The 16,499-nt window shown below is 44.6% G+C and overlaps 1 protein-coding gene across 8 annotated transcripts in view; it reads right to left on the reverse strand.

Moving 5' to 3' along the window:
* elf1 (E74-like ETS transcription factor 1) overlaps positions 1-16,499 on the reverse strand; it is a 275,549-nt gene that overhangs the window by 22,158 nt on the left and 236,892 nt on the right. Inside the window, exon 1 of one of the 8 annotated variants that reach the window (XM_087992158.1) lies at positions 2,931-3,075. The exons of the other annotated variants lie outside the window; for them this stretch is intronic. Coding sequence (XP_087848284.1) covers positions 2,931-3,054 — 124 coding nt within the window. The 5' untranslated portion in view covers positions 3,055-3,075. Of the gene's footprint in view, positions 1-2,930; positions 3,076-16,499 lie in introns of those variants that run through there. 8 annotated transcript variants of the gene reach the window in all.

Here is a 16,499-nt window from a genome sequence, read left to right on the forward strand (position 1 = left end):
AGAAATCCTGAAAAAAAAAACAAATGGATTGGAAGTTGAGATTATAATGCAGTAGGATGTAACAGAATAATGTTTGAGTCACTCTAGACAAACCACTCCAGCAGAATAAATCACAGAAACGGAATGTCCGAAAGGCAAGGATGAAGCTCATTGAATGGATCCAAAAACTTATCACTTCAAGCTGTTGAAGCTATTAGCATATTTAATAGAATTCCTTTATAATAGTTATAAAGGCACAGTCTCCACACACCTTCAACCACAAGCATCTCTTCTGCTACGTGAAATTTATTTTCAAACCCCTTCACCAGATTTGTGTCAACATCTAAATCAGTTACTAGACTAAACGGACATTCCTCAGCTTAAATAAGAGACACATCCTCGTTCAAAGGGAAATTCATTATATAAGGTTAGCAGCATACATCAGGCCACCTTTGCTCTTCAGAGGGACATCGTAAGAATGATCCATTAATAGATTTGGAACGGCCAACACTCCATACTTCATACCCGTGTGAAATTACACGTGATCACTTTTCAGCTTTTTAACAGGGAGCCTGCAAAAGGCCCAGTCTGCAAATGATGAATGCTGAAAATGTGTTACTGGTAAAGCACAGCAGGTCAGGCAGCATCCAAGGAACAGGAGAATCGACGTTTCGGGCATAAGCCCTTCATCAGGAATGAGGAAAGTGTGTTCAGCAGGCTAAGATAAAAGGTAGGGAGGAGGGACTTGGGGGAGGGGCGTTGAAATGTGATAGGTGGAAAGAGGTCAATGTGAGGGTGATAGGTTAGAGTGGGGTGGGGGCGGAGAGGTCAGGAAGAAGATTGTGGGTTAGGATGGCGGTGCTGAGTTCGAGGGATTTGACTGAGACAAGGTGGGGGGAGGGGAAATGAGGAAACTGGTGAAATCCGAGTTCATCCCTTGTGGTTGGAGGGTTCCCAGGTGGAAGATGAGGCGCTCTTCCTCCAACCGTCGTTTTGTTGTGGTCTGGCAGTGGAGGAGTCCAAAGACCTGCATATCCTTGGTGGAGTGGGAGTGGAAGTGTTGGGCCACAGGGTGGTTGGGTTGGTTGGTCCGGGTGTCCCAGAGGTGTTCTCTGAAGCGCTCTACAAGTAGGCGGCCTGTCTCCCCAATATAGGAGGCCACATCGGGTGCAGCGGATGCAATAGATAATGTGTGTGAAGGTGCAGGTGAATTTGTGGCGGATATGGAAGTTTCCTTTGGGGCCTTGGAGGGAAGAGGTGTGGGCGCAAGTCTTACACCTCCTGCGGTTGCAGGGGAAGGTGCCAGGAGTGGAGGTTGGGTTGGTGGGGGGTGTGGATCTGACGAGGGAGTCACGGAGGGAATGGTCTTTACGGAACGCTGATAGGGGAGGGGAGGGAAATATATCCCTGGTGGTGGGGTCCATTTGGAGGTGGCGGAAATGACGGCGGATGATGCGCTGTACATGGAGGTTGGTGGGGTGGTAGGTGAGGACCAGTGGGGTTCTGTCCTGGTGGCGGTTGGAGGGGCAGGGCACAAGGGCGGAGGAGCGGGAAGTGGAAGAGATAAGGTGGAGGGTATTGTCGACCACGACAGAGAACACCTCTGGGACATTCGGACCAACCAACCCAACCACCCTGTGGCCCAACACTTCAACTCCCCCTCCCACTCCACCAAGGATATGCAGGTCTTTGGACTCCTCCACCGCCAGACCACAACAACACGACGGTTGGAGGAAGAGCGCCTCATCTTCCACCTGGGAACCCTCCAACCACAAGGAATGAACTCGGATTTCACCAGTTTCCTCATTTCCCCTCCCCCTACCTTGTCTCAGTCAAATCTCTGGAACTCAGCACCGCCATCCTAACCTACAATCTTCTTCCTGACCTCTCCTCCCCCACCCCACTCTAACCTATCACCCTCACATTGACCTCTTTCCACCTATCACATTTCCAACGCCCCTCCCCCAAGTCCCTCCTCCCTACCTTTTATCTTAGCCTGCTGAACACACTTTCCTCATTCCTGATGAAGGGCTTATGCCCGAAATGTCGATTCTCCTGTTCCTTGGATGCTGCTGTGCTTTACCAGCAACACATTTTCAGCTCTGATCTCCAGCATCTGCAGGCCTCAATTTCTCCTGAAAATGATGAATGCCAGTCACATTTAAAGGGCTGGTGACTCTGCACATGCTCCTGTTGCCATTTTTTTTTCTTCCCCCCACCCCTTCTTGTTGCAATCTGAACAGTGCTCCAATCCACCCCGTGACCTGACCCACATCAACAAAAAAAAGTGGAACTCGCACTTGGCGTCGCTGTCAAGGCGTGCAGCTGCTCGCTGTTGACAAGACCACCTGAAACTGCAAGCAAAACTTGAATATTGCTGAAAAAAAGGAGACAAGGGGTTTTCCACATGAATTGATGTCCTTATGAATTATCTTGATGAGCACAAGAAAAATGTATTATTTTCCAAGCAATTTAAGAATTACTCCTTAAATTTTGTAAAACTTTTATAAACATGCTGAGATTTTTGCAGTCAAACAGAACCAAAATGCTGGGATGCTGCCATCTGTTAGGTCTTCAAAGAGAACACCCACTGCCCCCACCCAACTCCATCCGCTACTTTGCAGCCCAATTGCAGCGGGTTAATTTCACGCATTCCCCTCGCCTCGCCCCCCACCCCCGACACAGTAAAGCTTTTATGGCTATCTCAAATCCTCCAGCTTCACCTCCTACCACCTCAATCCGCAAACACTGATCCCGCCCCCCAAAACAAAAACCCATACGCGCACTTTCACAAACTTTTGCGATGTTTTCCTGAACTTGGAGCAGGGTTGTGGGAGGGAGGGAGGGGGATGGAGAGAAAGAGATGCAATCTTCTCCTCTCCCATTCCCCCTCTCTTTTCTCTCTCTCTTCCACCCCCCCACCCCCCCCCAAAAAAACCCCTGGGGTTTACCTGCCCGGATTAACAAATCCAGCGGCGTTTTGATGTCCTGGTAAACGGGGAAAGCCATATGGAGATGGAAATCCGCTGGTTTCTTGCTGACGGGACCACGTCTGCTTTGCAAAGGCTCGTCCATGGAAGTTACGTGGCGTCCTCCGTGTGGAGGGGGGGGGGGGGGGGGGGGGTCTCTCTCGTCGGGCTTTCCAGGCGACAGGTTCCCCCACCCAACCCTTCTCGACTAACCCACCCACCCCCTTCCCCCTGTTTCTCCCAAAGCCGGAAGCGTTGGATCACCGCGGGACTGTATCGAACTTCATCCCCAAAACTTCCAGCTTCTTCCGGGATGGTGTTCCAGGACGCAGGCGCCGTGCTCGCACCTCCACCTCTCACTCTCTCCCAAAAATGAGAGAGGGCGGGTGATCGGTGGGTCTCAGATCTCTCCGGGCTTGCTGCATGCAACTCAGTGCCGGCTTGGAACACGGTAAGCTTCCCCCCCCCCCCCCCCAAACAAACCCCTTCTCCGTGTTTAATTCCTGAAGGCATCTCAGTGAAATGAGATCCTGCTTCATTCCAGCAGCTCAGGACTGCACACACACACACACACAAAAGGGTGTTTGGAATCAAGAAAATAAACAAAACGGAGGTTGCTGGAAAGACCTAGCAAGTCTGGCAGCATCTGTGAAGGAGAGGAATCTGGGAGTCAATGTCTCTCCTCACAGATGCTGCCAGACCTGCTAGGCTTTCCCAGCAAGTTGGTTTCTGATTTACAGCATCCGGCAGTTCTTCCGGTCTTTATGAAGTATTTAGAAGTACGTGTACAGCTGTATTCAGCTGTTCCCCCCACCTCCAATCACCACGCTTTACCCAGCAGTATTATACACAAAGATCCCATGCAGATCCTGCAAGGCCAGAGGCCAAGGTAGAGAGGTTTCACAATTTGAAATTCTCTCATGGTGAGATATGCCAGCCTGCCTGACAGGCAGGTCCGGGACTTGAGGGGGGATGGGGGCTAAGACCTAACTGGATCTCTTGCACCAGTTGGACTGTGATGGTTTAAGTACAGTCAGAACTGCAACGTGCTGGGAATACTGGGCAGATCACCAGCCCACATTGGCCAAGACAAAAGCCACAAGAGCTGATGCTTCAGGATCTATTTCAGCTGCTTCTCAGTTCAGTCAATCTTCTGCTGGCTCTCCAACACCCACCCCACTAACTTGCTGTGAAATTGGATTTTCCTCCCTCTCTCTGAACACTGTGAAAACACTGCCTGTCGTGTGTTTTAGCAGTGCAAATACAGAAAGCACAGACCCTTTACTGCGGCTGCTGGAATTCTTAAAGATACACTGAAGATGCTGCAGAAACTCAGTAGGTCTTACAGCAGCTGTCGGGAAAGAAACAGAATTAACATCTCAGTCATCTACAACAGCTTTTCGCTGTATTTTACGGTTGGTGCTCATTCTGGAATGAACAAGTGACAATAAATCAAATTATCATCAATTTAAACAAACACCCTCAAATGAGAGTATCTAGTTGCATGTATTGGTACTGTCCCACTTTAAAATAATCTAAATAAAGCCTTACATAAATCAGCAGCTGATTAAACTCATTTTCCCTGCCATATAATATGCATTAAGCATCACAGTACTCCACTGTAACCATTATCATTGACATACGAGTAACAGTTTGACCTTTGTCTGAATTCTGATAAATTCCACATGACAATATTTCTCTCCTGAAAAGGAACTGGAAACAGAGTTCTTTCAAGACACCTCTGTTATAAGACATTGTTTGAATAGCAATATGTTGAAGCTCATTACAATGCATAGAATGACTATGGGAGAGAAAAGGTTCAGATAGAAAACAATCCTGGACTCTCAGGTTCTCCCTTATTGCAACAATTCAGAATCCCCCAGACCATGAGCCTGACCTTCTCACACGACGATAAGCACTAAAATAAATTTAGATGGCTTGTTTGCCCGCTTACAGGATGTTTATTAAACAATCAAATCAGGAAGGGATAGGGTAAAGAGACAACCTGCATTGTAATACTGGGTACAAATAATGTCTTCAGTTTGAAAGATGGCCTAACCAAGACCTGTTTCTCTTTGGCCTGTGGTGGACATTGTAGGTACTGCCAATAGATCATAGATTCCAGCAGCATTCATTAACAATCTGATTGATAACTCTTCACCAATCGTAAACATTTTACAAAGCGGTCCCACGGTATTCCACTCAGAACAGAAATAATAATATTGCATGGAAAAACTGTTTTTCTAGTCTCCAGAAACAAATCAAAATCAGAACAGCAAACCAACTTCACTCAAATTTATTAATGCTTGATGAATATTTAGAACATAGAACATAGAACATAGAAGAATACAGCGCAGTACAGGCCCTTTGGCCCTCGATGTTGCGCCGATCCAAGCCCACCTAACCTATACTAACCCACTATCCTCCATATACCTATCCAATGCCCGCTTAAATGCCCATAAAGAGGGAGAGTCCACCACTGCTGCTGGCAGGGCATTCCATGAACTTACGACTCGCTGAGTGAAGAACCTACCCCTAACTTCAGTCCTATATCTACCCCCCCTTAATTTAAAGCTATGCCCCCTTGTAATACCCGACTCCATACGCGGGAAAAGGTTCACACTGCCAACCCTATCTAACCCCCTAATCATCTTGTACACCTCAATCAAGTCACCCCTAAACCTTCTTTTCTCTAATGAAAACAGCCCCAAGTGTCTCAGTCTATCCTCATACGATCTTCCTTCCATACCAGGCAACATCCTGGTAAACCTCCTCTGCACCCGTTCCAGTGCCTCCACATCCTTCCTATAGTATGGCGACCAAAACTGCACACAATATTCCAGATGCGGCCGCACCAGAGTTTTATACAACTGCATCATGACCTCAGGACTCCGGAACTCAATTCATCTACCAATAAAAGCCAGTACGCCATATGCCTTCCTCACCGCACTATTTACCTGGGTGGCAACTTTCAGAGATCTGTGTACATGGACACCAAGATCCCTCTGCTCATCCACACTACCAAGTATCCGACCATTAGCCCAGTACCCCATCTTTTTGTTATTCTTCCCAAAGTGAATCACCTCACATTTAGCTACATTGAATTCCATTTGCCACCTTTCTGCCCAGCTCTGCAGCTTCTCTATATCCTGCTGTAACCTGCCACATCCTTCCTCACGGTCAACAACTCCTCCGACTTTCGTATCATCCGCAAACTTGCTCACCCAACCTTCTAACCCCTCTTCCAGGTCATTTATAAAAATGACAAACAGCAATGGTCCCAAAACAGATCCTTGCGGAACACCGCTAGTGACGGCACTCCATGAGGAAACTTTGCCATCAACTACTACCCTCTGTCTTCTTCCATCCAGCCAATTCCTAATCCAAACCTCCAACTCACCCTCAATGCCATATCTCCGTATTTTCTGCAGTAGCCTACCATGGGGAACCTTATCAAACGCCTTACTAAAATCCATATATACCACATCTACCGCTTTCCCCTCATCAACCTCCTTCGTCACCTTTTCAAAGAATTCAATAAGGTTTGTGAGGCACGACCTGCCCTTCACAAAACCATGCTGACTATCCTTGATCACATTATTCCTATCCAGATGTGCATAAATCCTATCCCTTACAATTCTCTCTAAGACTTTGCCCACAACAGAAGTGAGACTCACCGGCCTATAGTTACTAGGGTTATCCCTACTCCCCTTTTTGAACAAGGGAACCACATTTGCTATCCTCCAGTCTTCTGGCACTACTCCTGTAGACAAAGAGGACATAAAAATCAAGGCCAATGGCTCTGCAATCTCCTCCCTTGCTTCCCAGAGAATCCTAGGATAAATGCCATCAGGCCCAGGGGACTTATCTATTTTCACCTTTTCCAGGATTTCCAACACCTCTTCTCTACATACCTCAAAGCCATCCATTCTACTTATTTGTGACTCAGTATTCACATCGCCGACAATGCCCTGTTCCTGAGTAAATACTGAAGAAAAGTATTCATTCAGTGTCTCCCCAATCTCTTCCGCCTCCACACGCAACTTCCCACTACTATCCTTGACAGGACCTATTCCTACCCTAGTCATTCTTTTATTCCTAACATACCTATAGAAAGCCTTAGGGTTTTCCCTAATCCTACCGACTAAGGACCTTTCATGTCCCCTCCTTGCTGCTCTTAGCTCTCTCTTCAGGTCCTTCCTGGCTACCCTATAACTCTCAATCGCCCCAATTGAACCTTCACGTCTCATCTTGAGATAGGCCGCCCTCTTCCATTTAACAAGGGATTCCAATTCCTTATTCAACCACGGCTCCCTCGCACGACCCTTTCCTCCCTGCCTGACAGGTACATAATTATCAAGGACACTCAATAGTTGCTCCTTGAACAAGCTCCACATATCATTTACACTCTTGCCTTGGAGTCTACTTTTCCAAGCCACACATCCTAAGTCATGCCTCACCGCATCATAATTTCCCTGACCCCAGCTATAACTCTTGCCCTGTAGTACACACTTATCCCTCTCCATCACGAGAGTAAAAATCACCGAATTATGGTCACTATCCCCAAAGTGCTCACCTACCTCTAATTCTAACACCTGGCCTGGTTCGTTACCCAGAACCAAATCCAGTATGGCCTCACCTCTTGTTGGCCTGTCTACATATTGTGTCAGGAAACTCTCCTGCACACATTGAACAAACACTGACCCATCTAACGAACTTGAGCTATAGCTTTCCCAATCAATATCAGGAAAGTTAAAGTCCCCCATAACCACCACCCTATTACTGTCACTCATCTCCTGAATCACCTTCCCTATCCTTTCTTCAATGATTCTAGGACTATTAGGAGGCCTGTAAAAGACTCCTAACAGGGTGACCTCCCCTTTCCTATTCCGAACCTCAGCCCAAACTACCTCAGATGGCAAGTCCTCATCCATCGTCCTTTCCACCACTGTAATACTATCTTTGACAAGCAATGCCACACCTCCCCCTCTTTTACCCCCACCTCTGACCCTACTAAAACATTTAAATCCAGGAACCTGCAACAGCCAATCCTGTCCCTGTTCTAGCCATGTCTCCGTAATAGCCACAACATCGAAGTCCCAGGTACCAACCCACGCTGCAAGTTCACCTACCTTATTTCGTATACTTCTTGCATTGAAGTATACACACTTCAAGCCACTTTCCTGTTTACAGACACCCTCCTTGGAAATTGATGCCATGTTCCTAACCTCCCTACACTTCAGGCCCTGCACCCTGAAGCTACAATCTGGGTTCCCATGCCCCTGCAGAGTTAGTTTAAACCCCCCCCAAGAGCACTAGCAAACCTCCCTCCAAGGATACTGGTGCCCCTCAGGTTCAGGTGTAGACCATCCTGTTTACAGAGGTCCCACCGTCCCCAGAAAGAACCCCAGTTATCCAAAAACCGGAATCCCTCCCTCCTGCACCATCCCTGTAGCCACGCATTTAAGTGTTCTCTTTCCCTATTCCTCGAATCTCTATCACGTGGCACGGGTAACAAACCAGAGACAACAACTCTGTTCGTTCTAACTCTGAGCTTCCAACCTAGCTCCCTGAAAGTCTGTCTAACATCCTCGGCACTCCTCCTACCTATGTCGTTGGTGCCAATATGGACCACGACTTCGGGCTGCTCCCCCTCCCCCTCCAGGACCCGGAAAACACGATCAGAGACATCACGTACCCTTGCACCTGGGAGGCAACATACCAATCGTGAGTCTCTCTCGTTCCCACAAAACCGCCTATCTGTGCCCCTAACTATCGAGTCCCCAATTACTACTGCTCTGCTCTTCTTCACCCTTCCCTTCTGAGTAACGGGGACAGGCTCCGTGCCAGAGACCTGAGCCCTGTTACTTACCCCTGGTAAGTCATCCCCCCCACAAGTATCCAAAACGGTATACTTGTTCTTGAGGGGAACGGCCGCAGGGGGTCCCTGCACTGGCTGCTTCCTCCCAGTCCCCCTCACTGTCACCCATCTATCTGCCATCTTTGGAGTTACTACTTCCCTATAACTCTGATCTATGACCCCCTCTGCCTCCTATATTGTGAAAATCAACTAGTTTCACCTCCTGAACGAGGATCCGGAGCTGTTATACTCACAAGTATGTACCTCCACAGAAAGTATTAAATATAGGATGGAAAAGGGAAAAAAATAACATTTTGATTTAATTATGTTATGCAGTGTGTAACTGGTGAGAAACTTGGTACAGGATAAAATGTTGCATTTATATTTTCATTCTATGCACTTAGGAAGCTTTTCATAGTTAGTGGATTACTTTTGAAGGTAGTCATTATTGGCTTGGAGAGAAATATGGCAGCTAACCTGCATACAGCAAAACTGTAAGGTGCAAGCCCAGCTAACATTTCGTGATGTTCTCGTCTGAGAAGTCAAATGTTGGCTGAGGGAACTTCTGCCTCATTTTCAACATAGCACTGTGGGAGAATTTACTATTCCAGAGACAGATTAGATTAGATTAGATTACAGTGTGGAAACAGGCCCTTCGGCCCAACAAGTCCACACCGACCCGCCGAAGCGAAACCCACCCATACCCCTACATTTACCCATTACCTAACACTACGGGCAATTTAGTATGGCCAATTCACCTGACCCTGCACATCTTTGGACTGTGGGAGGAAACCGGAGCACCCGGAGGAAACCCACGCAGACACGGGGAGAACGTGCAAACTCCACACAGTCAGTCGCCTGAGTCGGGAATTGAACCCGGGTCTCTGGCGCTGCGAGGCAGCAGTGCTAACCACTGTGCCACCGTGCCGCCCACATTTGGTGCCTTGGATTAACTTCTTACCTAAAAGATGGTACCTCTGACAAAGTTTATGTGGTTATGTGTGAGGGAAGTAGTGTCTCACAAACTTGACTGAGTTTTTTGAGGAAGTAACCAAAAAGATTGAGAACAAAGTGGTAGATGTTGTTTACAGAAGAACCTCGATTATTCGAATATCAGATCATCCAGCAAGCTCGTAAGATCCCGATGCTTGGGTAAACAATGTTATCCGGCAGGGCAAAAGTGAGGACTGTAGATGCTGAAACCAGAGTTTAGATTAGAGCGGTGCTGGAAAAGCACAGCAGGTCAGACAGCATCCAAGGAGCAGGAAAACCGACATTTCGGGCAAGAGCCCTTCATCAGGAATGTTATCCAGCATTCAATTACCCAGAATTCGATTAACTGAACAAAATACTTCCTGTCCGTGTCCTTCGGATAATCAAGGTCCCTCTGTACTTGGACTTTAAAGTCTTTGACAAGGTTCTGCATGGTAGACTAATTAGTAAAGTTAGATTACATGGGATTTAGGGCGAGCTTGCCAATTGGATACAAAATTGGCTTTACAATGGGAAAGAGGGTTGTTTTCTTGAGGATGCCTGTGACCAGTGGTGTTCCACAGGGATCCGTACTGGGTCAACTTTTCTTTGTCATTTATAGAAATGATTTGGGTGAGAATATAGGAGACATGATAAGTAAGCTTTCAGGTGACACTGAAATTGGTCATATAGTGGACAATGAAAAAGGTTTATCTGAGATTGCAAGGAGATCTTGATCAATTGGGTCAATCAGCTGAGGAGTGCTAGATGGAGTTTAATTTGGTTTCGCATTTTCGTAAAACAATCAAGGGAAGGACTTGTACAGTTAGTGGTTGGGCCCTAAGTAGGTGTTGTGGACCAGAGTGTTCAGCTACATAACTCTTTGAAATTTGCATCATGGGTAGGTAGCGTGGTTAAGAAGGCATTTAGCATGCTAGCTTTCATTGCTCAGACCTTTGAATATAGGAATTGGGGATGTCATGTTGACCTTGTACAGAATGTTGGTAAGGCCACATCTGGAGTAGCATGTGGAGTTTTCGTCACTCGGTTATTGAAAGGATGTTATTAAACTGGACAGAGTTCAGAAAAGATTTCCCAGGATGTTGCCAGTAATGGAGATTTCAATTATAAAAATAGGCTGGATGGGCTGGGACCTTTTTTCACTGGAGGGTAGAAGGTTGAAGGGTGAACTTATGGAGGTTTATAAAATCGTGAGGGCATAGACAAGATGAATAGCAAAGGTCTTTTCCCGAAGGGTAAGAGCGAGAGCGAGAGCAAGGACGGTTCAAAACGAGAGGGCATAATTTTTAAGGGAAGAGGAGAAAGATTTAAAAAGAATGAGGGGCAACTTTTTTTTAAAAAGTGGTTCATGTGTAGAATGAATTTCCAGAGAAAGTGGTAGATGCAGATGCAGTACAACGTTTAAAAGATATTTGGATAAGTACATGAATAGGAAAGCTTTGAAGGGATATGGGTCAAACACAGGCAGGAGGTACTAGTTTAGTTTGAGAACACAGTCAGCATAGACTAGTTGAACTGAAGGGTCTGTTTCCACGCTGTGTGACTCTATGACTCTAGTCGAACACTGTATTGTTAGGCTGGGATTTCAGCTCCAGTGTCATGTGTGCAGAGAATCTGAACTTTAAAAATGGCTGCCTACACTTACAATGTTTTAGTCTGGGGGTGGTGAGCTAGATTAGAAGTTAAAGAAAGTGATTATAGGAGAACTATGGAGACTGATGAATGTAGCAGCCTGTTGGCTGTACGACCTGCCTATGTCCAACATTTAAATATAAAGCATAGGAGATAAAAGAATATGCTTATGCATTGAGTAACACAGGCTTAATCCCAGCAGAGAGTTGCTGGATAGATGTTAAATCCAATGGACAGAGGAATGCAACAGTTGACAATAATAATTTGTCACTCATGACATACTAAACAACCTAAGGTTGTATGTATTCTAAGGTATGTACACAACTTTCAACAGGTCAGCCTGCTAAACAACATTTACAATCTACACAAATCACAACCAGAGAAGCAGTCAACATTCAAAGGAAAGAATTTGCACTCATATAGGGTCTTTCAAGAGCTCAAGCATCCCAAAGCAATTTACAGCCAGGTAAGTAATTTTAATGTGTAATCATTATTGCAACACAGGGAAATATATGGCAGGCTGGCAGAAACAGCAATAAGTTTCATGGTCAGATGATATACATTAATGATATTGGCTGGTTAAGTGTTGCCCAGGACACCAGGGGAATTCCCCCGCTCTTCTTCACATTCTACAAAGGGATCTTTTGCATCCTGCTGAGACGAGGAAGATTGTCAAAACTGACTGACCACTGCCCTGAATTAAAAACCAAAACATGAAAATGCCTTAATCTCTGGATTGTTACTTGAGCCACAAGAAAGGAAAAATAGGGTAAATGAATAATTCATAGGTAAAGAGTTAAATGCCTGCCTCGATCATTTGTGTGAAATAAATGGGTTTTGACTAATGAACACCAACAAAAGTGTGAGCTATGTTCTCGGGGACTATCTTCATCTAAACCACACTGGACTTTACATAAATAATGGGCATGAGATATCAAGTGAGGGAAGATATGATAAGAGCGGACAAGATAATTGAGTAAGGTAGTAATAACAAATGTTGAGCAGAGGATAGCAGCAAAGGACAGACAATACAAGTGTAAGGGTATGCCCGCAGATAATTTGAGGAGCTTGCAAAATAGTAAAATGACAGAACTAAAGGCTCTGTATCTGAATGTGCACAGCATTCACAACTAAATGGATAAACTGACAGTTCAAACATAATAAATATGTATCATCTAATAGTCTCTCTTGGCTTCAAATTCTGAGCAGTTACTCAACTCGACCTTCCTTCTGTTTTGTATCCACAGAGGCTGCCAGACTAGCTGAATTTCTCCAGCAATTTCTGTTTTTGTTACAAACATCTACCACCCTTTGTGTGCAGATGTGCTTCTTAACATCTCTCCTGAATGGTCTAGCCCAACTTCTCACACTATGCTCCCTAGTTCTAGAATCTTCACCAATGGATATAGTTTATCTTTACCTTGTCTTTTCCTGTTAATATCTTGAAGACTTTGATCAGATCACTCCTTAACCTTCTAAATTCTAGAAAAAACAGGCCCACCTTGTAGTAACTCTCCTTATAACTTAACCCCTGAAGTCCAGGTATTATTCTTGGACATTGTACTCCCTTCAAGGTTAATTTACCATTCCTTAGATGTGATGTCCAGATATGCTCACAGTTCCAATACTAGAGTTTTCTCTTAGAGGGTCGAGGGGTTATGGAACTCTTGTTTTTGCTAGACATGAAAAGCTGAGTTATTTTTAAGGCTGAGGTAAATGGATTCTTGTCAAACAAGGGATTCAAATGATTTTGGGAATAAATAGAAAAGTGGAGTAGAGGCTCCAATCACCAAGATCATACTGAATTATGAAGCAGATCTGTGGGGTGAATGGCCTACTCCAGTTACCAATTCCAACTGATACACACACAGGAGGACTGCTAGTACCCATGAAACATACCAGTATTTTCTCCAGTGGGACAGAGGAGTCTGTTAGGTGGAGGAAAGGAAGCAAGTTAGCGAGGGTACTCTTTTTATTGTCAGTAAACACACAATTTGAAAATCAAAATGAAATTTCAAAGCCTGTTAGTGCTGGCATTTTACAGTTCCTCTCTTCCTTCACTGGTTCCTGAAAACATGGGTTATCTCAATAAGCTGCACTTTGTCTTCATCAACCTGTGCAGTCAGCTGTGGTGAGGGAGCAGCAGCCGAAGCACTTCACTGGATTGATTATATGACAGAGCACGAAGGCTGATCTTTGTATGATCTGATGTGAACCAATAGTTGAATTGGTTGTATTTAACACAATGATTCTGCTGCTCCTTTTTCATCTTGTGTTATTAAATACTTGATTAACCTCATGCATACCCATAAACATACACAACCAAACAGACATACGCCTTCAATCAGAAAAGGAGATTACAGCCTCTTGTCAACAGCGTGAATGGTCCATGGTAACATACCCTCCAGTTTTCTTGTCCTTCTTGTTGAAATCACATTGACCTCTACTGCACACTTCTCTGAAAAGCTGTTTGATACTAAAGATTCACTATGCAAGCCATCACCTATTCAGGTCTGAGTCCAGATGTACATGCTTTTTTATTTGCACTCAAGCATATAGAAATAATGGGCCCAGTTATAAAGGTTACATTGGGTTCCTGCCATAGGTTTTCAATTCCAAGTCACCTATACAGTAATTCTTGCTTATTCACCTTTATGATTATGTGACAGAAGTAGTAAAGTAATCAGATTGGTTGTATCCTGGAACAATGATAATGTCAGTTTACATATAGAATCCCTACAGTGTGGAAACTGGCCATTTGCCCAACAAGTCCACTCCAACCCTCCAAAGCCAAACCCATCCAGACCCATTCCCCTACCCAATTAGACTACATTTACCCTGACTAATGCATCTAACCTACACATACCTGAACACTGTGGTCAATTCACCTAACCCGCATACCTTCGGATTGTGGGAGGAAACCCACGCAGACACTGGGAGAATGTGCAAACTCCACACAGACAGGCTGGAATCGAACCCAGGTCCATTGCACTCTGAGGCAGCAGTGCTCACCACTGAGCTACCGTGCTGCCCTATAGACTGAACTGAACTACAGAGTATACTTTGGGATTGGAGTTTTATTTTGTAGTTCTGACTTGTATTTTAACAAGTTGCTGGGAAAGTTGAGCAGGTCTGTCTGGCACACTGGCCTTCGTCAGTTAGGGCACTGAGTACAGAAGTTTGGAAGTTTGCAGTTTTCCAGGATATTGGTGAGGCATCACTGGAAGTACTGAGTTTAGTTTTGGTCACCTTGCTACAAGAAGGATGTTACTAAACTGGAAAGAGTGCAGAAGAAATTTACAAGGATGTTGCCAGGACTCAAGGGTCTGAATTACAGGCAGAGGTTGGACAAGCTAGGACTTTTCTTTTAGACCGGAAGAGACGTGGGTGGGTGGGGGAGAAATCTTACAGAAGTGTGTAAGATCACTGGGCCCATTATGGATACAATTAATGCACTTTTTTTTTCGAGGGTTGGGGAATTGAGAACCAGAGGGCATTAGTTTAAGGTTAGAGGGGAAAGAATAAAAGGGATCCTGAGGAGCAACTTTGTTTTAAAAACAGGAGGGTAGTATGCATATGGAATGAGCTGCCAGCGGAAGTGGTCAAGGCGGGTACATTAACAATATTTAAAAGGCATTTGGGCTAATACATGGATAGGAAACATTCAGAAGGAAGTGTAGGAAAATGGGGTTAGCATGGATGGACCAGTTTGGGCCAAAGGGCCTGTTTCCATGCTATAGGACTCTATGACTCTACTTAGAAGTTCAGAAGGAGAAGAAAGATGACTAAGTTTGAACCCTAAGTTGACATGTCAGTACCTTCAGAGGAAATAGTACACTGTTGGAGAAATATTAATTCGAATACAGACTTACACCTAGGCACTGTCTGCCTGCTCAGGTATACGTAAAAGCTCTGTTGAGATGATTTGAAGAAAAATAAGATTTCCCTGATGTCTTGGCCTATAGTTCGCCCATACACTAGAAACCACAGGGAGCTGGTGAGTGAGACTAACTGGATTGCTCTTAGAAAGAGCTGGCACAGATTCAATTAACTGGATAGACTCCTTCTGTGCTCAACTATTCCATGATTCCAATGATGCCACTTAGCTTATGGAATGAATGTTGAAAGCTACTCAATGAACAAAGTAATCAGATGATGTTTTATTATGTTAGTGCTGCTCACAGTAAAGATATCCTACACTAATTTGAAAAGCTTGTCTTGATATGATTACAAAAATGACCTTCATGTTATATTGGTGGAATATTTTGTACATGATAAATATACTAGCTTTGTTTGATGGTAACTGTGTATTCCCTGAAGATCAGTTGTCTTGCTGTTCATTTAGGAACTGCTGTTTTTAATGTCATTGCTTCTTAGACTTGACTTATTGTAGAGCACAATCCCTGAATCTGAAAGTTAATTTTCATTTTGAAATAAAGTGAACTCTACATGAAGTTCAAATCATTTTTCTGTAGACACATGAACAATAGTTTTGACAGCAGATCCAATCCAAATAAATTGTGACAAGGGGAAGGAAAAAAACTTGCAATCAACATAGATTTACATAAAGTCCCCTTTATGTGTAACATCCTTAAAACTGCTTTTCAGGGAGGTTTTTCACAACTGTTTGTGGGTAGCTGAATTAATCCAATATTCACCTATGAATTAAAAATTAGCCTGAAGACAATTGCATGGGTTCAAATCCTGCACTGGCTGAGATTACCATGAAAGGCTCTCCTTCTGAACATCTTCCTCACTTGAGACATGATGAACAATGCCCTGTACTAATTCAAACCTAATCACATGAGACAGAACAAATCTTAAATTACTGATGGGGTGCAGTCAGGATCCAAACACTGACTTCCATAACATACACATAATTGTATGTAGAAATCATTAACTAAATTATGATTGCAAATACATAGGAGGAAGGTCACTTTTGTACAATCATTGAAATAAAACCTACTGACTCCATCATCATGACGTATAATAGTTTACATTATTCCAATGCTTTGGCAATGGCCTTTGCCTGCCTAGCCAAAAGTCTATTGAGGCAGGTAACTCAA

Source organism: Chiloscyllium plagiosum, unplaced genomic scaffold (assembly GCF_037043375.1).
Source record: "Chiloscyllium plagiosum isolate Xiang-an unplaced genomic scaffold, Cpla_swu_hap1 HiC_scaffold_11, whole genome shotgun sequence".
In the NCBI taxonomy this organism is placed as follows: Eukaryota; Metazoa; Chordata; class Chondrichthyes; order Orectolobiformes; family Hemiscylliidae; genus Chiloscyllium; species Chiloscyllium plagiosum.